The sequence below is a fragment of the Zootoca vivipara genome, chromosome 1 (assembly GCF_965207765.1).
Source record: "Zootoca vivipara chromosome 1, rZooViv2.hap1.1, whole genome shotgun sequence".
NCBI lineage: Eukaryota > Metazoa > Chordata > Lepidosauria > Squamata > Lacertidae > Zootoca > Zootoca vivipara.
Genome location: NC_142582.1, coordinates 66,705,010 through 66,730,344, shown reverse-complemented (window position 1 = coordinate 66,730,344; position 25,335 = coordinate 66,705,010). Strand labels below are relative to the sequence as shown.

Sequence of the window (25,335 nt, the reverse complement as noted above, 5' to 3'; positions counted from 1 at the left end):
AGCAAGAAGGCAGGTGTGAATTTTATTTATTTGGTTGACAGGCCTAGTTAGAATAAAATAGAAGTGAGGCACAGATAATATAGGTCTTGATTATGCTTGCATTAGCATGTCAGCAGTATACAGTTTCCAGATGATTTGATGTCTTAATGTTTGCACAGTCGCTACATATTTTCTCAAGGGAGTACTTCCGTTAGAGGTAAGCCCTGTCTCCCAGCCCTCAAACCTCTTTTGTTTTTGTTTTTACTCCTGGGAAATGCTAAAACAGTTAACCAACAAAATAATAAGCACATGATGAGCACTCTCAAAAACACCAATCTTCTTTTTAATGTTGACACCCATAATCAAGTCAGATTGTATCAATCTCTGAAGCGTTACAAAACAAAATCTTTTTGCCAGTGTGCCTGATAAATGCCTGGCATTTACTGTCATGTTGCAAATCTTACCTTGACAGCCGCAGAGTAAGTTCTCTCTTCACATGCCATTTCTCTGTACAATCATTCCCTTGTTGCAAGAAGGCAGTGATTATGAAGCACAAGAGAACACAGATCAAAATATTTTCCCACCATAATTTTGCATGATTATATGGAATGACTTTTTCTAAACCTATTTCAACTATGGAAGCATTACCTGAGGTGCTTTCTGAATCATGAGGTACTTTTGGGAGCACAACCTACGGTATATAAGCAGTTTCCTATGTTTTTGGTTAGGTTATGGAGTGCACAAAGGGAAGCAGGACAAATGTTTCTCTTGGCTATAACCTGTATTTGATTGCCTTATTAATAGATTTGATTTGTCTAATTCCCATACCAACCTCTAATGTGATACAGAGATATCGGATTGAACAGAGATATCGGACAGAGATATTTGAACAGAGATATCGGATTCTTATCTCATTATACATGATAAGCGATCTTCAGCCATCTCAACCCTTGCTTTTTCATGCAAAACCATTTGCAGTCGTTTTCGGTCATCAACAGCTATCAGTCAGTCAATCACCCATTTCCACCACCCTTCTGAGTGATCTCCCCTCCCCATCTCCACCCCTCCCCACCCCCTCTCTACATAAGTGCCTGGGGACTTCTATTTCACTGTATCTGAAGAAGTGTGCATGCACACGAAAGCTCATACCAAAATAAAAACTTAGTTGGTCTTTAAGGTGCTACTGAAGGAATTTTTTTATTCTAATGTGATATGCAGAGATGTGGGAAATGTTTCTGGAAAAACAGGCACATTGCAACTGACAACGGTAAAGTGACCATGCAGGTTGCAAAATCCTACCTACACCAATAACCCAGTTGTCCCACCAGCAATGTAGATGGGTGAGGATCATCTTGGGTAGAAACCCTGTGTTAGGTGGCTAACCCCAATTCTGGAGACCTGATCTGGCTCCCAAGCAAATCTTCCTCCCTCTGCCCCATCCCAACTCCACTGATTTTGGCAACAGCATCAAAAGGGATACATAGTGCTGTTCTGGACAAAAATATTCGCTCAGCGAATTTATTTACACACAGAGACCTCCTAGGCAATAACGCACAGCCATTGTCATTGTTGTTTGGTCCAAACTGTGTGGTGTGTACTTACTACTTACATGCTACATTGTCCCCCCCCCCCCCGTATTACATAAAAAGTTGCTGTATTTCATCAAAGACTCACAATAAAAACCTATACATGCCTACTAGAAGCAAGTCCCACTGGAATACAGTATATTGCCATGTGAGTGTGCCTACAATTGGAGCTTTATTTATACTGAAGTGGCGGGCATTTTCCACAGATTTTCTTGCACTTGAAATTAATTAATAATCACATAGATATTTATTATTATTATTATTATTATTATTATTATTATTATTATTATTATTAATTATTGAATTCATATACTGCCCTATACCCAGAGGTCTCAGGGCAGTTCACAAAACCAAAACCAAAAGGTCTACCAGTAGACTTTCATCTACCTTCTTCCTGTCTTCTCCCTTGCGATTCCAGGAATCGCAGATTCAAACATAATCTTAAATGCTGTATTTAGAGGGAAATCCTAAAACCTTAAGAAAGAGCACAGTATTGCAGCTGACAAACAGTGGTATTGTTCTGTGGGATGGCGGCTAGGAAATGGAGATGGGCTCTTTAAAATGTAAGACCATACAAATGTAGTCACCAAATAGGGATTATCAAGTTATCGTTGTTGATGATGATGCTACTATTCTGGACAGTGTTGCTAGTCCTATAGCAATGTCAGATTTGCTCACCACCTTCAAATCCCGAGCAGAATTTAGCAGTTCCTCACAATTGTGCTTTTGTAAAAAGCTGGTGCAGATAAAGAATTTAATTCCTTACCAGTAGTTAGTACTTTCAAATCTATTCCCATTCAATGTAAGACGTTAGGGCCTGATTCATAACTGTTGCAGATAACATTCAGGAGAAATCTCCAAAGCTGTGAGCTTGAGCAGTGGCAGCAATTACTGTTATGTCATGGTGACATGTTTTCCTCCTTCACGTGCCTTATGGGGTGGTTGCTTTTTTTTCTGGTAGGGAAATACTTCGAAAGGAATGGATGGCTGCACCTGGTTCTCTTTGCCATACCACGGTCATTGCTGTGTAATGCTAGCACAAGCTAAACCTGTGCATAGCAGCTTCACAGCTAATCCCAATTCCACCTGCACTGGTGCCATTTCAGCATATCCTGCCTGTGTTGTTAGACCGCTCGTCACAACAAGGTAATAAAAAGGGTGTATGGGGTTTGCCAGACAGAAGTTGAAGAGCTCCATTTTGAAATGCCAGCTCTCATATGCAAATTACATTCCAGTGTTCAATTGTATTTATTGCATTGTAGATACATCTCTGGATTTTTCAAGTGGGGTGAGGGGTATTGTTGATGCCAAAACAGGGGTATAGAAGAATAATACTCCTGAAGTAAAACTTTTGCATCTGCATCAAGGTTCTAACTGTTGTAGATGAAGTAGCTTTTCTTGTCATGTGTAGCTAAAACGAGCATTAACACTTTCTCTGTTATTTGAAGGTGTTTACATTTCGGCCACTGCCTCCATTTTCCTCCTTTTAGAGCATGCGAGGCAGTAAAAAACTTGGAGAGATCCTTGGACACTGTTGGCATTCCTGTTCTGGCAAGAAGAGAAACTGATGGTTATTATTATCCTGGCACAATAATAGAAGCTATTATAGAGGCAAGTTGCTGTGTGATTTTTTCCCCTGGCATATGTAGATAGGACATTAATAATTCACCCCAGAATCTTTAAGGATTCTGCTAAAGGTGTCAGATTCTGGGCAAGGGGTGTATGTCAATCACAACTGCTGCATTCAACTGAGGTTGGTGTCTGCCTCATTTTGATGGAGAAAAAAACTCTTTAATATTAGACATCTTGCTCACTAAGTGACATCCTCCTCTCCTTTTACCCGCTGAATAATCGGGAATTCTGATGGAACATGAGGACCACTCTCTAGTCATTTATTGCAGAGTTGCTACAATCTGTATTTGACAATTGTGTCACATGACCACCAAGCTTTCAGCCACATTTGACAACCACTTTCCCATATTTTCAGAAATTTATAGATTTCATTTGACTTGTCTGAGGTCCATCTTGCATGAGACCTTCAGAAATCACAACTGCTGCCAAGGTCACAACTACGCCATACATTTACAATACATGCTGTTCCCCTCAAAGAGTCCTGGGAAATGTAGTTTACCCCTCATGGACCTACAGTTCCCAGCATCCTTAACAAACTACCATTGCCAGAATTCTTAGTTTAGGGGAAGCTATGTGCTTGAAATGTGTGATGTGGCTGTGTCCCAAGTCTTTGTCCAACTTGTTGGCAGAGGTTTTCTTGTGGGTTTTTTTTAACCTTCCTGCCAGTTGTAGCTGGAGATTTATGCTGTTTGGGGACAATATCCCATTGTTTGTTATGAGTAAACTGATGGACATTATACTTGCTGGAAATGTCTTAGCATGTTAATATATATAAACTTGACACCTTTTGTCCTCTGTACACAGGAAAAACAACCTTTAATTCATTAGTTGTTAGCACTTGAAACTTTAAAAAATTGTTGTGCTGTTTTTGAAGTGTAAGAAAAAGGCAAGGCTGTTTATCAAAGTTTCTGGAAGACTGACAAATTTGAAATGCCTGGTATTCAGCATGTAGTGGGAGAGACTGGCAAGAATGTATTTTTGTTTTGTAGTGTTTGATTCCTTTCATTACACAACATGGTGGCCACTTATGCTTTGCCAAAAAAAGAGGAATTGATTTTTAAAAGAACAAAATGTGGTTAGCATAAAAATTGCATATGCTTATTCATACATATATACAGTGGTACCTCGACATCCAAAGGACTCGACTTCCGAAGGTTTCGACTTCCGAAGTCGACAAACTCGGAAGTCTTTTTGCCACGCGTGCATTCTGCGCCTGCGCAGAAGCGCAAAATTGTGCTTCGTGCATGCGCAAAACGGACGTTTCGACAACCGAAGACTTCGACTTACGAAGAGCGCCGTGGAATGGATCACCTTTGTAAGTCGAGGTACCACTGTAGGTACAGATGAGGAAATACTGGGAAGAATTCAACATTGTACTATGTTGATAATACTATCAGGGCAAGCTTGCCAGACAGAACAATCCCTCTCTCCTCCCTCCTCATGCTATTCTGGGGTACTCCCAATCCCCCCAATCAATTTGGGGAGCACAGGCAGAACACAGGTGGAAGAGATGAGGGAAAGCCCCATTGTACAAATCTAAGTCACTGTGCAGGCTTCCACAGATGGGACTCATTAACTGAATGTCATCAGATGAATGTAATGTAAAAATAAATTCTATATATCTCACCGTAGTGGGGGAGACTGTGACCTACATGCCAGCTCAGTCTTCTGTACAGGTCCTATCTGTTGATGGCTGTCCAGGTCTTATCTGTTGATGGCTTCCTTCTAATGGTTCTTTAATCTTTAAACCAAACTTAGACCAAATGACACTTTTAAGTAGAGGCTTGTCCTTTGATAAGTCCTTCAATTAGAGGACTGCTCTCTGTAACATAGGAAATACGACCAACCCAACACACACAGAGATGTGCCCACTGCATGGACCTAGGCAGGATTTTTGTAGGAGGAAGAACCCCACTTAGCTATGTATTTTTTATTGATTATGGGGTGCAGCTGCCCTTCCTTGTACCCCCTTGGCTACACCCATAGTCTACTGCCATGCTCCTCTCTGGAAATTAATAGGGGAGCCATTGTAGACAGGTGAACCCCACATGCATTTTGCAATTCCTAAAGTTGTTACCAACGGGTGGAACACAGGAAGCTGCCTTATACCAGATTAGACTATTGTTCATTTAGCCCAATACTCTTTACTTTTGGCTGGCAGTAGCTGCCTAAGGTCTCATTCAGAGGTCTTCCATACTATCTATTAGTATGGAATTGGATTTCTGCCTGCAAAGTGCATCTTCTTCCACTGAGCTATGGTTCCCTACCATCCTCTGGTTGGGTTTTGGTAGCAGCATCTATTTAGCTTTTTATTATGAACTTGCCCTTTGAGAATGCAGTTTTTCCAGGCATGCCAGCTGAACTGCGGCATGTTTCCTACCTCAAGTTAGCAGCAAAAGTTTTTTTTGGGTTTTTTGGGTATAGTATTATTTTCTACAGCTTTAATTGAATTGTTTTTCTTGAGTTATCTTGCCACCCTGATCAACTTTTAAAAAACCACCCATGAAAAGACACAAGCTTACCATTTTCCTCCAGCATCAAAAACTTTGTACTAACACGGCCGGCATCCTGCATTTCCCGCCCTTCATTTCTTAAGCTATCATAGATGTGACTGCTGATTATTTCATGACTAGTGCTTGTTAGTTTTTCATTTTAAATCTCCATCTTCTTTCTGGGACCAGGGCGAGAAAAGAACCTTTCTTGTACAATTTGCCAAGCCATTTGGACTGAGCGAAGACACAACATGTGTGCAAGAAACAGCCAGCAGTGACATGTTTGAGTGTGTGAATGGAATGAAGCATTCCATACTGCCAGGTGATAAAGTGCTGGCACCCTGGGAGCCACAGCAAAAAAGATATGGCCCTGGCACTACCATCCAAGGCATGGAAACCAGGGATCCCTTGAGAGGTAAAACTCAGTTTGTTTATTTTTTTAACATGAGCCAGTAGCTGAACTAGCTTTTTGTGTGTATGTGTATAATATAGCCCTGAACATAGGAAGTGCAGTATGCTCCTGTGGTTTTCATTTACTCTTAATATTTCATTTACTATTAAATTATGCATATGGTGGAAAAACACTGCTTATGTCAAAGCTCTGGTGATTTTTTTTTTATAAAAAAAACCCTCCAACAGGTATTTAGTTATTATGCATACTTTCTAGACTGGCATATAAGGACCACCCTTTTGTGGCTACATAATCAGATTGTTTTTTTAAAAAAAAATTTTAAATTAATTTTTCAAACAATAAAATACAACAAACATAGCATATTAATTCATCACATAACTTCCATCTCGCCCTGCCGGGCACCGACTTCCCTCCATCCCGCCCTCCGGTTTTCTCATCTCAATTTTTCACAGTCCCTTCTTTTAATATCCAGTCTATGTTGTAGGGTTCATCTCAGTCCTGCTAGTGTCTTCAACCCTTTACAATTCGTATTCATTTATTCCACAAATTTACTCCAGTCTCTTTGGAATTTTGCTTCATCTTGATTTCTGATCCTGCAAGTCAGTTTTGCCAGTTCCGCATACTCTATCATCTTCGTCTGCCACTCCTCCAACGTTGGTAATTCCTGTAATTTCCACTTTGGGGCTATTAAAGTTCTTGCTGCTGTGGTTGCATACATAAACTATCTTTGATCTACTTTACTAATCTCTTCTCCCATTATGCCTAACAAAAATGCCTAAGGTTTTTTTTTGGGAAGGTATATTTAAATATCTTTTTTAATTCATTATATATCAATTCCCAAAATCCTTTTATCTTTTTGCATGACCACCACATATGATAAAATTCTCCATCTTGCTCTCTACATTTCCAGCAAGCTCTATTACTCATTCTGTACATCTTAGCTAATTTTACTGGTGTTAAGTACCATCTATACATCATTTTAATTACATTTTTTTTCAACGTGGTACGTGCTGTAAACTTTAAACTTTCATTCCATAATTTCAACCATGCATCATATTCAATGTTATACCCAAAGTCTATTGCCCCTTTATCATCACCTCCTTCGTCTGTTCATCCTTTGTGAACCATTCCAGCAAATAATTATACATTTTTGACATAATCAGATTGATTTAAACTGATGAACTATTATTAATATTAGCTTTGCTCTTTCGGGAGGAAGGGCAGAATAGATTTTTTAAAAATATATATGTACAGTATTTTATTTAGACAATTCAGCATTAAGATACCGGTATATACACATAAAAGATCACATACAAATCACATACAGAAACGTACAAAACATCACAGCCCCAGTCCCTTCCTTAAAATTAGGATAGAAATTTAATAAATAAATTGAGGAGAGTGACGACTTTCCCCAGTTTATATTTTTCTCTTCAAAACAGGGGAAGAAGATGAAGAAATTATAGTCAGCTTCTGGAACGGCAAGAAAGCCAAAGTCCCATTGGGTGTAGCCCTGTGGATTTCCCCAGTGCAATGGGAGAGGATTGTGGAGATGATCCGTATGCCCCTTACCAGCAGGAAAGCATCTGAAGGGCAACTCCAAAGACCTGGTCACTACAGTGGCTCCTGTAGGGCTATACCAGGCTCCAGGCATGGATGTGCTGTAGGTGGCCTCTGCCGGCTCCAGAGGCCATGTTGCTCTTTCATCTCCCCTTGCTCCAGGTGCTTTCAACACACATGCTCAGTCCTTGGATATCCACAGTACGCTTCCTGCTGCTGCCCTAAATACAGTGGCTGCTGGTGGCCACCCTCTTTAACTGAACCATCCCAGAGAAATGTTGAAGAGTTCAGCAGCAAACCATTACTGGCAGTGGAAGGGCCTCCAAAGAAAGAACCAGCCACTGTAGTGTCCAGCTCTTCTTCTTCATGCTCCTCCAGTTCCACAAGTGGTACAGAAACAGGTTTGACCAAGACCACAATGGTAGATCATGCAGTGAACACGGATTCTAGTCTTTTTGAAAAGCCCAAGCTGCAAGCAATCAGGAGGCCTTGTTGGAAATACTGGAAGAGAAGCCATCCCAGCTCTGGTCATAACAGCCACGGTACACAACATTTCCTTTGAGCTTCAAAGTGGAAGGTAGAAGAGTGCCAAAAACTATCTGGCATTATCATACTGGTTGAGGTGAACCAGTATGATGGTATCACAGATACTAACATACTTGGGGATTTCTGGTTTGCCCTTTGCTGTTAGTTGTGTGTTTGTTTGTTTGTTTGTTTGTTTGTGTGGAGATGAGAAGCACTTTTGAGTGTTTTTAAATTTTTTACAATCAAGTGGTGTATAAATTTTATGAAATAATTTGCATGAAGTAGAAATATATATTGAGTCAAATCATGAGCCAAAACTCCCCCCTGTTGTCGTCAATTGCCTTAACATAAGAGAGGGATGTCAAAATATTAAATCATGAGGGGGGGCGGGAAACCCCAAAACACTTGGTTCCCTATTTCATACCTTGTTTGATTATTTTGTCTTTGTCTAACTACTCACAAATTAAGTGTTATACTATCATGTATAGGAACCAATTATACTTTGGACAGCACCTGCAGAAAGGAAAGATCCGAAACCAAAGCAGTTCCTTATATGGATCCGTCTCAAACTGCACTGATCAACCACAGTGCCATGTTTGAAACTATTGAACAGTCTCCTCGAAGGCAACATACTGTGAAGGAAGTCTTGGGCCACAAAGACATCGAACCATCCTGCGCACAGCAATGCACACAGTAAAAACAAAACAAAAATCAATTGAAAGCATATGCTTGTTTTTAATTCTGCTTATTTTGTGGGTCCACAATAATATATTAAGATATTTAGGATAATGGTGTTGGATCATTAGTATCTAAGAAATGATATAAATGGTAATTTGCCCAGCAAATTAATAAGTGTGCTCTTGTTTCAACACTGAATGGGCCCTAGAGGAGATCTGTGCATCTAACCATAGTACAACAGAAAATTCAAATATATTTTGAAGTAACTATTTTTGGACTTTCAGGACCAGCCAGGTTAACAAAAAGGGAAGTACGGTAGTGTTTTCCAAATGAATAAATATGTTCTGTTAGCAGCAAAGCATTCTGGTTTAGGATTCGGCCACCAATATCTGTGACTGACTAAATGGTGCACTCTGCGGTTACCCAGAACTACGTAACTAAATAAGACTCCCCTTTCTGTTCTGTTGATTTCATTTCAATAGCCTCTGCCATTACATTAGCAATTCCTTTGGTAAAGCAAATGACAAAGAATTTAAAGTCTTTCCAAGAACATCTGCACTTTTAAATTTATTGTTTACAAGGCATTGCATAGTATAAAAGTGAAAATACACATGATTCAAGTTAGGGCAAATGGGAACAAAGTTTCACACTATAATATACAGACAGAATAAAACCTGAGATCATATTTAATTATATAGCGTAAATAGCCTGAGGAGATTTTATTTAAAAAGTGACACTTTAAAGACACCGAAATCTATTTCATTTGTTACCTTGATGGAAAAAAAAGACTACCTGTCATACATCAAAGGTCAAATTTACGCTTTCTCCTGACCGAACGTCTACCAGATGTGTTTGTTTGACTGTGTTGTCATACGAAGAGGCAGAGACTGTGTAAGTGCCAGGAGAAACGTCAATGTAGATATCCTGAATATAAAATATACATGTCAAGATTTTTCAAATCAAAAACCCAATCATGTTCTTATGCTAAATAGCTACAACTACTAAAATAAATGTTTAACTATTTGGACAAAAAAAACCTCTTATCAGATTTCTTAACCATAGCATATGAACACAAAGATGCAAAACTCAACATGTCCTAGAAGACAACTGACAAGACCAAGAATGCTGGTAGTGAGAGAGGAGGAGAGCAGCACCTCTGAGATGCTTAGACAACATTTAGCACCCTTGCCCTTGTGGTAACTGATAAAGTGGGTTGGTCAATGAAGTGTTGTCGCTTTAGGTGAGAGCTATGGGTGAGGCTGAATGTGAAAAGACACCTCTGGGTGAGAGCTAGGGGTATCTGGAGAGCAGCTGGCCAGGCCCAGCTGAGAGTATGACTGGTGGTTGGAGGGAGAAGCTTCCAAGCGAAAGTCAGGAGAATTGTATGGTTGGGTGGGGTATTTGGGGTCTAGATAACTGTAAAGACATCCTCCTCTTGTAAGATGTGCTGCTGGTGTTGTGAGATTTATATTTTTACATACTGTATAATCAGAGGGTGACTTATTGATTGGTTGTGTTTGGAAGTTTCCAAGGCACTTTGTGGACAACATTGCCTGCCTTCAAGACTTAGGACACCACAGTAACATGTCTGAGTGATGTGCCTGATGCACCATCTAGTCAACTTTTGTGGATCAGCTTGAGAATATGGACTAAAGTACTTCCAGCTGTTCAGCTGGCTAAGTGCCCCCTTGACCCTTGTCCTTTATTGCTTCCTTTGAGACAGCCAGGGGTGTGGGTGGGTGTATAGGTGAGTCCAGGATGTGATAAATGTAGGGCTACCGTGCCCTAACCAACTTTGGTCCAGAGAGAAAACCTTCTCTCATACAGACCTGCATGGTTACTATGATTTAATAAAGTCTTCCTGGTTGTGCCACAGCCTGCTGAGGTCCGTCCTGCAGCAAAAAGGGGGAGGGCCTTTTCTGTTATGGTGCCCACCCTTTGGAACAGGATCCTCCCTACTGTACAGTACTTGGTTTCCAGCACCTGCTAAAAATACATGTGTTCTCCCGGACCTTTGCTGCTCATTAGTACCAGATTGTTGTGTTTGTCCAGTAAGACTCCTGTGGCTATTGCTCTTATTGTATTTTTAATGAATTTTATTGCAAACCACCTTTTTTTAAATGTAAGACAATATAAAGAAGTTTTAAATAAATAAAATTATAAAGTGAAAATACTGTAGCTAACAAAGAATTTTGATTATGTTCAGGAGCATGTCGGTTGATGGAGCTGGGAGGGGATGTCACCATGGAGTGTGTTTGTGGGTTCCTCCACATAAAAACCAATACCATCTCTCTTTCATTCCGGAAGCGCCACGCATTCTCACGCATTGAATGCCTGTGCACCCTACACAGGAAAAAACCCAAGACCCACAGAAGCCTTAAAATGTTAAGTGAACTTTACTTGCTTTTGTTTCAGCATTCTCTGCTGGAATTAATGCAGCTGTATCTGTATCAGGACAGCCAGGTTCTTCCACTATTGGGACATTTTTACTTTCCTAGAGAGAGCAGATATAGTTTATGGAATCTCAAGCTGGATGTGACCAAGTTCAGCCTATCCACCAGCCTCAAGCAAACAGGCCTATAATCCAAATCAGCACAAAGCAAGTATCAAGAAGGTGCCTGCAGCAGCTTCAGAGGCATAGCTGGGGGGGGGGGTAGGGGGGCACACTGGGAGCCACATCGTGGGGGGGGGGTCAGGACTTACTGCAGGGCCTGCAGTGCGCCCAAACCGTGCATCTCTCCTGGTAAGGATAATTCTGGAAGGATAGGATAATACAGTAGGAAGATGTCCACAGGAGGAGATGTCCATACTGATAACAAAATGCCCCTTAAGGCAATATTGGAAAATTCTTACAAATAAATTACAAATTTATATGTCATATAGAAGATTGGCAGAGGCTTGGTTGAACCGGCATCAAGAGACTCCTTTGAGTAAGCTGACCTTCGGGCAACATATCTCTGCTTAAAATAGGGATGGCTAACCTGTGACCCTCAAGGTGTAATCCAACAACGTTTGGGGCTGCCATTCCTAGCTTAAAAGGAGAATTATGTTTGGTGCACTCACCTCATTTTCAAATGCCTTTAGCAAGTTTTCAGATGACTCCCTGCTGTGGTATCTGAATATATGTGCAACTTCGTACTCTTTGAACTGAAATGGTGGTACACAACAGTAATAGTTCTGGAATAGGGTTGAAGAAGAAAGTATTACTAAACCAAGAAGTATGTGTGGTGCTAAAATAAAGAAATGTCTTAATGTGGGCCTGCCCCATGAAGATGTGAGCAACAATTCCCTCGTCTCTGCTGCCACCAGAAGGACAAATGTGAAAGGGACTTTGTCAGACAGAAATGCCTGTGTTTGGTACGGTACTGTAAATCAGGGGTTAGGAAGCTGTGGCCTTCCAGATGTTGCTGGACTACAACTGCCACCATCCTTGACTATTGGCCATGCTGGCCAGGACTGATGGGAGTTGGAGTCCAAAAACATCTACAGGGTCACAGCTTTCCCATCTCTGCTATAAATAAGATGACTAACTCCTCCTCACGCATTCTACTCCATGTGGTTGGATCCCTTTTCTGACAATGGGAAATTGGTACGTCTCTTGATTCATATTTGGCCCACGCTAATTGCTGCCCTCAAAGCAAGCGCTTGGAAGTGTTGGAGTAATGAAACAAGTGTAGAAATTGGTATTGCGAAGTCAGAAGAAGCCCACAACCCTGAGAAATGTCAAAATGAAAGCCCTGCCAATAATGCCACAAAAGTTACTAGCCTGCAAAGAAACTTAACAGCCTGTTTCTCTATGTTGGCCATGGAGGCAGGAAATCCCAGAAATGCAGCCTTCAACTTTCAGCAGGACAGTAAGAAAAAGCTTGCCTCTTCTGCCAAGCTGGCCAGTGGAGGGGCAGATTGCCCCATTCCTCTTCTGCTAGCCCACTGTGGTCCCATGCTGACTAGGGAGGAAGGGTCTTTCCTCTTTCTACAGCTATCACAGTAGCTATACAGGCTATCAGAAGAGGGACAGGCTGATCTTCCTTGGGCTTTCTAGCTGCAGGAGAGTTGTTAAATACAAGGCTGAAATATGCCTCAATGTTGGCTTGAAAGTGTATGGTCAACACCTGTTGAAATCTCTGAAGTCTCAGGGAAAATGGAGGGAGGGCTAGGTAGGGATCAATACTAAGCATGGCTCCTTAACCTTCCTCTTTTGTGTTAGACATGATTTTGGGGGGGAGGGAATCCTGAACATTTCCACCCTGTCAAAGGGATCTCCGAGGAAGCTGACAAAGATACTCGTGGAATAGAATCCAGACTTGCTTGATGGCGATTTTGTGTTATTTCAGCCCATTGAGTTTTGATAATTTAACACAGTATAAACTGGTATTTCTTAAAATGCAGCTGCAATAAAGCCTTAATATGGCTTGCTGGTAGAACTCATGCTTTGAATACACAAGGTGTCAGATTCAATATCTGGGCCAAGAGAGACCCCTGCCTAAATCCCTGGAGAGCCACTGCCAGTCGGTGAAGACAGTACTGAGCTACATTGACCAATGTAGGCATACCTACATTGGCAGCTTCCTATGTCCCTAATAGTTGTCACTCAAGCTTCTGTACTTGACTCCCAGCACAGCAGTCATTGCTTCCATCTCAAGAACCATTTACCTCGCATTCTGCTGAGATGTGGCCCATGTGTTCAGCAACAGAAGCAAAAGCAGCAGCAAGACACGCATCTTCGTCCTCCCCTTCCTGTTTCCATGAAACAAAATACCCTGTCACTATAAAAACAATGGGAAATATACAGCCAAAAGGGGCAACACAGTAGTTGTGTTTGCATGCCATTTTTTATACTGAAATCTCCATAATAAATTATAGTTTACTGTGATGGGAACAAGTCATAGCAAGTCTCAGGCTTGAGCTTCCCTCTCCATTATCCTCCACCACTGTAGAATGAAAACTTTTGCTTTGGTTTTCATTAACCACAGTTTAGTGGTCTATATTGCTGTTGGATCTACTTGCGAGTCTATTCACACATACACATGAGCCTGTATCTTACACATATATTCACAGAGGCACAGCATTGGAGACCTTTAATCTAGAGAGAATTGCCCACCACAGTGGTGACAATTAATTTAGAAAGACTGCTGTGCTTACTTGGAAAAATTATCAACAAATACAGTACTGTCAAAATGAGTATGAAATGTTTTCTTTTCACGAAATCGTTGGTAATGAGTTAAATGATTTTGCAGCTTGGAAGTATCAATACAATAGAGAAATGCAGAATAACAAGATGGCTAGTTGTTAAAAAAAAAGTTACAGGCTACCAAAAGCTGCCTAATCTATAAATTTATATTGGTATTACTGAGCAAGGTGAAGAAGGGAGGAGAAGAATTTGCCTTGCATGGAGCAGGTGCTAAGAAACCAGTGGAATCCTAAACACACAAAGGGAAAAGCTAAAATGCAAAAGACTGGGTGTTGGTTAATGCAAGTATTAGAAGACGGCAAGATTAAGGAAATGTGAAAACTAGGGATTAGAAAGAGAAGACACTAATAATCACTTCTCATGAGGAAGGGAGAGTAAACAGAAGTGATTTCTAAAGTGTCACCATGACTTGTGGTGACATGGTTGCAACTGAACCCAAGGTTCCTTGTAGTGAAACCAATTCAGTTGGATAGTGAGCCCTTATAAGCAGATGGTGAAAACTTGCATGTTTCCTCTATCCTCTGAAGAGACCCTGTTGGCTCAGGATGTGATGGGGTGACTGAAGGTAGGCAAGCCTTCCTAGAGAGTGCCGATTCCAACCCTGACTTCCTTAGATTCTAGTTAATAAAGTTTCAAAAACAGAAAAGGCATTTCTTACATGATATGTAGCATTGGCTGTTGCTTTCCACGATGCTCCTGACTAATAAAAAAATAAATAAACACAGATGAGAGGCAGGCAAACAGGAAGAAAAGGCAAGGGAAAGGCCTAACTATGGCCCCTGAAGGCATCCAAGTAGGGTTGCCAGACTCAATAGTGGACAGGACTTCTGTGCCTTTAATTGCCCTATTCTCTTTTGAGTCTGGAAACCTTAAAGAGAAACCAGCAGACCCTTTGCTTGGAAATTAAACAAAGGGTCTGCTGGTTTCTCTTTAAGGTTTCCAGACTCAAAAGAGAGCAGGGCAATTAAAGGCACAGAAGTCCTGTCCACTATTGAGTCTGGCAACCCTACATCCAAGTATTGCAGCAGGCATGAAACACAGAGTTTGTGGACATCTTTTGGATCTGTAAGATGTCAAGTTATAGGAAACAGGTTTTATGGCATTAGCTCATAACACAACAGGCAGTTGCTTTAACAACAATTCTGGACAGAAGGAACATTGGGTGCTAGTTTACAGAATCCCTACTAAACATATCAATATAGGTTTCCCTAAATTGAGGTCATGAGAGGTCTCTGGCTAATCAGAACTCACATGGAGTATCCCTCATGAGGGAAGACAGTGGCACTTTCCCAGGAAATGCATATTTAGACTTAATCCAATTACTGGTGGGAGATGATGGAAAAGCCCTCAAGGCCAAAAAGGAGCTTATGCTTACATTAGATATAGCAAGAAACTAATTAGGCTTGCAGCTGTGTCATCATCAAAATGACTGTTCCTTCCTATGCACAGCTGCTACTATGGGAAGATACCCTGTTTAAACCAATGTTTCTGTCTCTGTTACTTTGCAATGGCAACACGCTCATTGCTCAGAGCAAAACCAAAATAGACACAGGGTTCCAGGGCATATGCTGAGTTTCAGCCAATCTGAGCTAAACTTTAAACTGTGGTTATTTTAACTATATTTTATTGAAACAAACTGGCTTCATAGGGTCTGAAGCCACATAAGGCTTGTGTCTGCTCAGTGCCTGGATGGGTGACCACTTGGAAAAAACATGAACACTGCTTTGGGTTTCATGACTGTCAGAGGGCTTGGTGTGGCTACTCTAGAGTAACGACTCCAGCATGGTCTTTTAAGGCTTTTATTAAGTGCTGATTATTTACAGTGTTCAGAGCAATGAAAATGCATCCTTAAGGTGAGGTGTCAGAACTCCCGAATGGCGATTGGCGCGTTTTCTTCCAGCACCACAACTTTGGCAGACCCAACCTCTTCCCCCTACGTTTGCGTCGCAATTCGGGAGTTGGGGGGATTGGCCTCCCCCCCGTGCGTCCAACTTCCTGTCCCACCTGAGGCATGGGCTCCGCAACCCTGCCTGAGCCTCGGACACCACTTCCTGACTCTCCGCTGGAGGCAGAGCTCTCCTTACTCTCTCCAGCACTTGGTGATGGGCTGGAACTTAAGATGGGAGGGACTTCCCTGTATCCCTTGTCCCTCACATCCACCCCCCTCCCAGGCTCCTCTCTCCCCCTCCCTAGTGGCTCTCTGCTTGCTGGGGACGAGTGAAATCCCAAGAAGTCAGTGGCATCCGAGCCTGTGGGTGTGAAAATTTCCCCCCAATCCTGCGATCTCTCTCCTTCCCCCTGAGAAGACGGAAATCCCAAGAAGTCAGTGGCATCAGAGCTGGTGGGAGTAAAAATGTTCTGCCAGTCCTCTCCTGCCTCTGACGTCGTCGACCTCGGTGAAACCCACACCTCTTCTTCCGTGTCCTCAAATTCCGCTTCCCATCTCCATGGGGAGCTGCTGCCTGCTATCCCTTCCTCCTGCTCCTCCCCCTCTCCCTCCCTTTCCATGTGCCAGGGCTTGGGCCTGTGGGGGAACAGGGCGTGGAACTCTTCCACTAAAAATTCCTCAGGTACTTCCGTGGCCGGTATCCACTCATTGTGGGATGGCGGAGTGTCCTCCCATGCTATCAGGTACTCCCGCCCTCTCACCCCTCTCCTTGAGTCTAAAATCTCAGTTGCCTCATTGAGCTGTCGGGCGTTTCCCGTCTCCCCCCCTCCCTCTGGAGGTTGATCGCTGTCCCTGAACCTGGTACTTTCCCTGTACGGCGACAGCAGTGATCTATGAAACACTGGGTGCACTCTCATGTCCTCCGGCAGTGCTAGCCTGAAGGCTACCGGGTTGACCTGTTGCGTGACCGTGAAGGGGCCCAGCCTCCTGGGTGCTAACTTTTTGCATCGCCCCCTGGTGGGAAGACCTTCCGAGGATAACCAAACCTTGTCCCCCACCCTGATGACCTCTCCCGGCCGCCTGTGGCGATCTGCCCCTTTCTTGTACGCTTCCTTGGCCCTCTCCAAGTGTTCTCTGAGCTGCTGGTGCACCGTCTCCAGGTCCTCTGCCCAATCCTCTGCCTGTGGGCCCTCTTCCTCCTCCTCCCCCTCCCTCTCCGGGAAAGATCTGAGGTCGCGCCCGTAGTTGGCCTTAAAGGGCGACACCCCTGTGGAGACGTGCACCGCATTGTTGTAGGCAAATTCTGCTAGTGGCAGGCGATCCACCCAGTCCGTTTGCCTCTGGCTGACGTAACATCTCAGGTACTGCTGCAGAATGGCGTTGACCCGCTCCGCCTGTCCATTGGTCTGCGGGTGCCGAGCCGTCGACAAGCTGACCTCCACCTGCAGGAGGTTCATTAGCCGTCGCCAGAACCTGGAAACAAATTGGCGGCCACGATCCGAAATAACTCTTAAAGGCAATCCATGCAGTCGGAATACGTGGTCCACAAACAGTTTGGCCGTCTCTTCTGCCGAGACCGCCCTGGCACACGGTATAAAGTGGCACATTTTGGACATGAGGTCCACCACCACCAACACTGCGGTCTTGCCCCTGGACGACGGCAGGTCTGTGATGAAGTCCATGGACACTACTTCCCACGGCCTGTGCGGTGTGGCTAATGGCTCCAGCAAACCTGCTGGTGGCGCTCTGACCACCTTTGCTCGCTGGCAGGTGTCACATCCCCTGACATAATCCCGAACATCCTCCCGCACCCCTGGCCACCAGAAGTGTCTCATGACTAGGTGAGTGGTTTTGTCCCTTCCGAAATGACCCGCCGTTGGGTTGTCGTGCATCTGCTTGAGAACCTTACCTCTCAGCTGTTTGGTTGGGAGGTACAGGGCTCCCCTGTAAAAAAGCAAACCCCTCCTTTCCTCAAAGTCCTTGGCTTGCTCCCTCCCCCCTCTCAGGTCTCTGAAGATGCGGGTGGCAAATTCATCCGCTGCCGTCAGTGCTGTGAGTTCTGCCTCGCTCACCACTGCTGCACCGCATGACCATGCAGATGGGGGGAAAACGTGCCTGGGTGCTGGTGGCAACTCCTCCTCCATGTACTCTGGCTTGCGGGAGAGGGCATCCGCCCTGACGTTCTGCTCCCCCGGGATGTAGTGGATGGAGAAGTTGAAGTTCGAGAAGAACTCTGCCCACCGTATCTGCCGCTGGTTGAGCACCCTGGCCGTTCTCCAGAACTCCAGGTTCTTGTGGTCTGTGCACACCTGGATGGGGTGCTTGGCGCCCACCAGGAAGTGTCGCCAGTGCTGGAACGCAGCGTGGATCGCGAGAAGTTCCCTATCAAACACTGTGTAGTTGCGTTCAGGCTGGGTCAGCTTCCTGGAGAAGAAGGCACAGGGTCTCCACTCTCTGTTGGCGTCCAGTTGCAACAGAATCGCTCCCACAGCTTTATCAGAAGCATCTGTCTCCAGGCGTAGGGGCGCATCCTGCACCACGTGGAACAGGTGTTGGTCTGAAGCGAATACCCTCTTGAGGCTTTCGAACGCTGCTTGTGCCTCCGGTGTCCACCTGAACTTCTGCTTGCCTCTCAGGCAGTCGGTGATGGGAGCCGTGACACGAGAGAAGTTCTTGATGAACTTCCTGTAGAAGTTAGCGAAGCCTAGTAGGCGTTGGGCATCTTTGCGCGTCCTGGGGCTGTGCCAGTCCAGGATGGTCTGCACCTTGTCCTTGTCCATCGCCAGCCCCTTGTCTGACAGCTTGTAGCCCAGGAAGTCCACCTCCTTGGTGTGAAACTTGCACTTCTCCAGCTTCACATACAGGTGGTTGTCCTTCAGGCGCTGCAACACCTCCCTGACATCCTTCACATGCTGCACTGGGTCATTGGAATAGATAAGGATGTCATCCAGAAAGACCAAGCAGTTCTTGAAGAGGAGGGACCCCAGGACGTGGTGCATGAAGGCCTGGAAGCAGGCTGAGCCCCCTTGCAACCCGAAGGGCATCACCAGATATTCAAAAGAGCCCAGAGGCGTGAACATCGTGGTTTTCCATTCATCGCCTTCCCGGATCCTGATCAAGTTGTACGCCCCTCTTAGGTCTAGCTTGGTGAAAATCTTGCCCCTGCGTGCCGCTGTCAGAAGATCATCCACTCTGGGCATGGGGAAAGCCACTGGCTCTGTCACCGAATTCAGCCGTCTAAAATCCACCACCAGACGGCGCTGTTGCGTGTCTTTCTTGTCCACCCAGAAGACCGGGCTGCCCCCTGCTGCCTTGCTTTCTCTGATGAACCCCCGCTTGAGGTTCTTGTCGATGAAAGCGCGCAGATCCTCCAGTTCCTGGTCTGACATGGCGTACAGCTTGGCTGGGGGTATCGTTGCCCCAGGCACCAGGTTGATCTGGCAGTCAAAAGGCCTGTGTGGAGGTAGGTGGTCGGACTCCGCTTCGCTGAAGACCTCCTGCAGGTCCCAGTACGGCTTGGGTATCGCCTCACCCCCTTTGACGTGCATGGTGGCCACCGTGGCTATCGGAGGCCCCTCCCCTGGTTGGTGCTGCATGCAATGTTCCAGACAAAAGTCCGACCCAAACGTGATGCATCTCTGGTGCCAACTTATGGAGGGGTCGTGGCGCGCCAGCCAGCTCATTCCCAAAACGATGGGGGGGTCTGAGATGGTCGTGACGTTGAAAGCCAGTGTCTCTGAGTGCCTTCCCACTGTCATTCTCATGGGGGGGGGTTTGATGAGTGATGGCCCCTCCCAGCAACTCTGCCATCAATGGTGGCCACATGCAGGGGAAAATCCAGCTGCAGAAGTTGGATCTGGTGCTCTTCTGCAAAGTTTCTCGAGAAGAAGTTGGCAGAGGCACCACTGTCAATTAAGGCGAGGACTGTCAGGGGATAGCCATTTGGGAGCGTCAGCGTGACTTCTAGAACCACTCCTGCTCTGGGAGGGGTGGGCTGGCTCTGCTCCTCTCTGTGCGGGTGGGCGGGCTGGGGCTGTTCACTGCTGACTGTGCCTGGCTGCTGCCCCTTGTCTCCTGCAGCCAGGCTGTCTCGTTTCCCTGCTGTGGTGCTACGTCAGTGGGGGAAGGTACAACCGTTCCCGCCTTTCCTTGCCACTCTCTGCGATGAGGGCAGTCTCTGACGCGATGCCGGGGGGAGTTGCAGAGAAAGCAATTCCCGCCTCTTCCCTCCTTGCGTCTTGGCGCCGCCGGGGTTTGAAAAGCCCGCGCGCGCGCTCCCCCGATCTCCATCGGTTCCGGCTCTGGGCTTGGTCTGGGCGGGTCTGGGGGCGGTCCCTGGGGTGGGGTTTGGTGATGTGGTCTGTCCTGAGAGCGTGGGAACCAAGGTTTTGCTGCGCGCGTCGCTTGTTTGTCATACCATCTGGATTCCTGTCTCACCCCCACCGCTAGCGCCGCTTTGCTGAGCTGATCCATAGTCTGCGGTCTAGGACCTCTTGCCAGCTCATCCTTAACGTCTGCATGCAAACCCAGGTAGAAGGCTGATTTCACTGGCTCACTGTTCAGATCCCACCCCAGTTTGTGCACCAGCATGGTGAATTTCGCCCAGTAGTCCCTAACTGTCGATTTTCCTTGTGTTAAGTCATGAAGCTCCTGTTTAGTGGCCTCCATTTCACTGTCGCTAGCGTACATTAATTTTAAAGCTTCTAGAAATAAAGTTGCGTTCTTCATGCAAGGATTTTTTTGCGCGATGAGCGGTCTTACCCATTCCCGGGCGGCCCCCGTCAAATGCTCTATGATAAAGTAGACTCTGTGCGCGTCATCTGGGAATTCTGCTGCATGCAATTCCAGCGCATAATTTATTTCTGTCTCGAATCCGAGGTACTCCCTCGGGTCTCCGCTGAACTTGGTGACTAGGCTCTGTCCCCTTCTCACTTGGACTAGCTGCGGCTGGGGTGCCCCCCCACCTCTAGCGGCTTTCTCCTCTTCCAACTTTTTCTGCAGGTCTAATACCATCACCCTTAGCTGTTTCTCAGTCTCCTCTTTTGTCCTCACCTGGTCCACCAGCTTGTTCAGCTCCTCCTGCGCCCCTCGCGCTTCCTCCTGAGCGGCATGCAATTGCTGCTGTGCGTGCGCTGTGAGGTTCTGTAGCTCCTGCTTCGCTGCTTCGGCCTCCAGCCTCCAATGCTCAGCCTCTTGAGCGCTCATCGCTGCACTCCAAAGTAGCCAAAAAAAGATTCGGGAGTTGCTGTCAGAGGGCTTGGTGTGGCTACTCTAGAGTAACGACTCCAGCATGGTCTTTTAAGGCTTTTATTAAGTGCTGATTATTTACAGTGTTCAGAGCAATGAAAATGCATCCTTAAGGTGAGGTGTCAGAACTCCCGAATGGCGATTGGCGCGTTTTCTTCCAGCACCACAACTTTGGCAGACCCAACCTCTTCCCCCTACGTTTGCGTCGCAATTCGGGAGTTGGGGGGATTGGCCTCCCCCCCGTGCGTCCAACTTCCTGTCCCACCTGAGGCATGGGCTCCGCAACCCTGCCTGAGCCTCGGACACCACTTCCTGACTCTCCGCTGGAGGCAGAGCTCTCCTTACTCTCTCCAGCACTTGGTGATGGGCTGGAACTTAAGATGGGAGGGACTTCCCTGTATCCCTTGTCCCTCACAATGACAGACTGTGGTTTGAAGTTTCAGACAAACCAGTTAAGCTTAACCACAGGTTGTCAGGGTTCTGATAACATGATGAACCACAGTTGCTCATGAACAGTAGAAAAAGATTCTGAACTACTCCTTGTAGCACTTTATCCAGTATCTGAGGATTATTATAAGCTATTATCAAGGAAATAGGATAATGAGAGTTGTGGCAGAATTCTATTCCCTTACCCTAAGAGTTGTGGAAGAATTCTCTTCTTTTGCTCACCCACCCTGCCTTGACTTCATGTACATCAAGGGTTAAGATGAGACACTACAAATCCTCTAAAGCGGGTAGCATGACATTTTAATTATATAGAGAGATTTTCATTTCGGTTCCATTTCTGGTATTGAAAAAATCCTCTTACTTTCTGAAGAAAAGAGAACATTTGAGTGGTTTCTTTTGGATTATTGCTGCTTCAGAGAAGATTTCAGTCTTGTACAGTTTGCTGTGGACGGAGTATGTGTCATTTTTACAAATGAAGCAACAACAACAACTGTTTGCCTCCCATTTGGTTTTACCTGACATTTTCTGTCTTATTCAGAGTCCCACGTCTAACAAATGGCGGGCAAAAATAACTTGCTTGATGATTCAAGAAAGAAAATGTGGGCAGAAAGGTATCAGGTAAAGGAAAACACAGATGCCACATGTAATAATAATATTTTACGTACCTACATGCAGGGGGAACCTTTGAGAAAAGGCAATATCTACAGTGACAATTATATTTAGCAATCTTTGTAATGAGCCAAGTAGCACCCCTTCTTCAGTTATACAAGCAGTCTTGTAAGATACACAACAGAAGCAGACAAGGCCTTATTATCTGGAACCAGAATAGCCAGCTGTTGCAGGACTCCAACTCCATCAGCCCCAAGCTAGCAAGGCCCAATGGTTGGAGATAATGGGAACTACAAAGAATTATTAGGTGACACCAGAGTCGGATCAGCTATTAGGCAGGGTGAGGTCGCTCCCTCAGGTGGCAAAGCCCCCCAAGCAAGTCCATCAGCACTGACTTTAGGCAAGATCACATCCACTTTGGGCGATACCTCACCCAAAATCTTGCAGAGTATGCAAGAGTTCATGCAAAATCAGCACAATATTGCCTAAAATGGGCTATAATGGCTGTGGTGCTTCTCTGCTAGCAGATGGAACAGGGTGCACAGTAGCAGCTATGGCGGCGGCATCAGTGGCAAGGTGGCACTTCCCATTTTGCCTCAAGTGGCAAAATTGGATGCACCACCCCTGGGCAATGTTGTCTAATCTCTTTGTTGGTGTATCTGGAGTGAAACCGAGCTCTTAACCATAGTGGGCCAGCAGTACGCCGAGGACATTCAGCTCTGTTTAGAGGTATTATCACAACTCGTTCACAATGGAACAGCAGCTTCTCGGTAGCATTAAAAGGTTCAGGTATGGAAGCAGCTGCCTTTGGTTACAGCACTTACCTGAAAAGTCGTCCTTTGAAATGTAGCAGGCAATGGCCAGTTCAATTTCCGTGTTTTTGCCCGCTCCAGAACTTCCTGGGCCAGTGTTGCTGTGCGCTGCATGCGATAACGGTTCAAGCTCATTTCTCGGGACTCCATTTCTTGTGTCCTGACTTAAAAAAAAAAAGCCCAATGAATTTGTTCAGGCAGTCACAAACAAACACGCTAACCAAGAAGAGAGAGGAAGGAGATCAATAACAAAACTACATTTCCTAGCCATCTCCCCAAAGATTCAGGTTCTTTTTTCATTACCCAAAGGCTGCCCTGCCCATTTAGTGAAGCCCACAACAGGCTGGCATTTTGATGCTAACAAGATCATCTGGAGGCTTCAAAATGCTTCCATGCATAAGGAGCCCTACTCCCACACCAAATACCCACCTGAAAGCACCTGCTCATGCTGCTTAACATTCCCACTCACCTCTCCTTTGCCTGTTAAGCAAGCAGGTAGCAGTGATGAGGAGGAGCAGGGGAGCTAGTGGCAATGACCTGGTTCAGATGCAATGCTAAGTGCTGGTTTGGCATTATATGAAGGTGTCTTGGGCATGCACGGCCTCCCTTCCTCTTCCTTCCCCTGGTGCAGCTGCGGGATAACTTGTTTTTATTTCACTATTGTTTAGTGTTACATCCAGTGCCTAAACTGTAGCTAGCTTTAACTATAATTTAGGAAAAGACTTCACAAGCCATCATTTCAAGCTGGCTTTCCCCACTGAAACATAATTAAGGCAAAAACCACTTTGTCTGGGTTCAGACAGAACATTAGGATCTTGCCCTTGTAGCCATGCCCATTAACCCACTGTGTTATGCCTTGTAATACAATCAGTGACATTATGTCACCACACTATGTGTGGCCCTGCAAGCCAATGAGGGGAAGGAGAAGAGAAGGTAACACGCGCCACAGAAATGATATCAATGCTACACAGGGCAAGTTCAGGTGACTTTATCTCAGCTTAATAAGTCAATATGCTGTACTGTATAAGTAAACCTCTTGCCTCTCGCCTCCCCCCACCTGCCCCCTTCACAGGATGAGCATTCAAACTGGGAAACTATACCTTTCAGTTTCAAAACAAGCCTGGACATTAAATAAGTTGATTTAATATCCTGGATTGTTTCAACGGTAGGACTTACAGTGTGCTTCCAGAAGGGGGCTAAATACTGTAAAAGAGATACAGTATTGGCAACAGGTTTGTTTTTCTTTTTTAGAAAAACTTGTCAGATTTTTACCAGAAATGGTAAATTCAGGTTCAATTGGGGAGGGGTAGGAATAGGCTACAGACCTGCCTTTTGATGACATCACCCCACCTGGATCCTGAAAGAGAAAAAAACAAAAAACGCTTCCGTGCACATGGAGCACCACTCCCACCCAAAGCATAGCTCAGGAAGCACCTACCGTAGTTTTCCTATTTAGAGGGGGGGGGAGCACATGTGGCTTTTGGGTTTGATTACTCACCCTACAAAAGCGAAGGCATGATAAATAATCCAAACCGGGCAACATTACATACAGTGGCGCACACTGCAAAGCGACAGCACAAATAAAGCAACGCTCGTGCTTCCCCTCTTGTGCCGCGGGAAGACGAGCGACTTTATTTGCTTGTGCACTATTTCCACTTCCTCGAAGCGGCTTAAGCGATTAACAACCTCCGCCAGCTATGGCTCCCATCACCCCCAGCTGCGTTGGCGGGAGTTGGTTGTCCGCACACGCGGAGGGCACCAGGTTGGGGGAAGGCACGGTTCACAAGACCCTCCCTAGGGCAGCCTTCCTCTCCCGCGCGCGAGCTCCGCTGAGAAGGCGCACATGCTCCCTCTACCGGCAGGCTGGGGGAACTCACCGTCAGCTGTACTTCCTGGGGGAACTCAGCAATGAGCGGCGATAACTGAGCCGATCCTCCCGCGTGAAGCCCCCGCTTCCCTTTTAAAGCGTCAGCGGCCAAAGGAGCAACCGGTGACGTCACCGAGCAGCCGCTCTCCTTTTCTACGAGCTTCTAACGGCGGCGAGCGGGTGTCCCTGTTTAGCGGGCGGCGCTGCCGCTGCGTCACAAAGGGCGTGCGTGACGACTCGCCTTCTTCCTCCCGGAGGGTGACCTCCGTAAAGCGGCGGTTCTGCTGCCGCTGGCTCGGTGGAATCCGGCGGGACTCGCTTCTGAGTAAACACGCGTGGGGCGGCGGTCGTGTGCACGCGCCATTCAGAAGCGTATCCCGAGTCAGCGGAAAGGCTGGAAAAGAGGAAAA

The 25,335-nt window shown here is 45.5% G+C and overlaps 2 protein-coding genes across 17 annotated transcripts in view; one reads left to right on the top strand and one right to left on the bottom strand.

Annotated features, from left to right (window-relative positions):
- The window catches only part of C1H11orf16 (chromosome 1 C11orf16 homolog), a 19,760-nt gene extending 8,725 nt beyond the window's left edge, over positions 1–11,035 (top strand). The window contains exons 2-6 of one of the 11 annotated variants that reach the window (XR_015949286.1): positions 2,527–2,711; positions 3,014–3,176; positions 5,879–6,104; positions 7,544–8,283; positions 8,675–8,901. Coding sequence is in view for 8 of the 11 variants with exons in the window: in XM_060275807.2 (XP_060131790.2) it covers positions 2,545–2,711; positions 3,014–3,176; positions 5,879–6,104; positions 7,544–8,203; positions 8,675–8,883 (1,425 nt within the window). In the remaining 3 variants the exon portion in view is untranslated. Of the gene's footprint in view, positions 1–2,526; positions 2,712–3,013; positions 3,177–5,878; positions 6,105–7,543; positions 8,284–8,674 lie in introns of those variants that run through there. The other 10 variants (XM_088667138.1, XM_060275807.2, XM_088667157.1 and 7 more) reach the window with 10 other exon arrangements.
- AKIP1 (A-kinase interacting protein 1) lies at positions 9,413–25,335 on the bottom strand. 6 transcript variants are annotated; one of them, XM_035119565.3, is made up of 7 exons: positions 24,936–25,335; positions 23,071–23,222; positions 14,714–14,755; positions 13,518–13,601; positions 11,928–12,041; positions 11,269–11,358; positions 9,413–9,788 (listed from the first exon to the last, which is right to left on the bottom strand). In XM_035119565.3, exons 2-7 carry the CDS (start codon positions 23,206–23,208, stop codon positions 9,660–9,662), a joined length of 597 nt encoding a protein of 198 aa, XP_034975456.3. In that variant the 5' UTR covers positions 23,209–23,222; positions 24,936–25,335; the 3' UTR covers positions 9,413–9,659. The 6 variants fall into 6 exon arrangements, with proteins under 6 accessions (XP_034975456.3, XP_034975492.3, XP_034975447.3 ...); XM_035119601.3 differs by lacking the exon at positions 24,936–25,335 and adding an exon at positions 24,745–24,914 and having other exon boundaries at positions 11,265–11,358; XM_035119556.3 differs by lacking the exon at positions 24,936–25,335 and adding an exon at positions 24,557–24,910.

What these genes read in the sequence shown, in the direction of transcription:
- AKIP1 (XM_035119548.3), bottom strand. Translation starts at nt 24,766, where the DNA reads ATGGGAGCCATAGCTGGCGGAG. An exon ending in TTCAAAGGACGACTTTTCAG is followed by an intron (nt 14,756 to 23,070) that starts GTAAGTGCTGTA and finishes TTTTTTTATTAG; the next exon opens with TCAGGAGCATCGTGGAAAGC. An exon ending in CAGAGAATGCTGAAACAAAA is followed by an intron (nt 9,789 to 11,268) that starts GCAAGTAAAGTT and finishes TTTTATATTCAG; the next exon opens with GATATCTACATTGACGTTTC.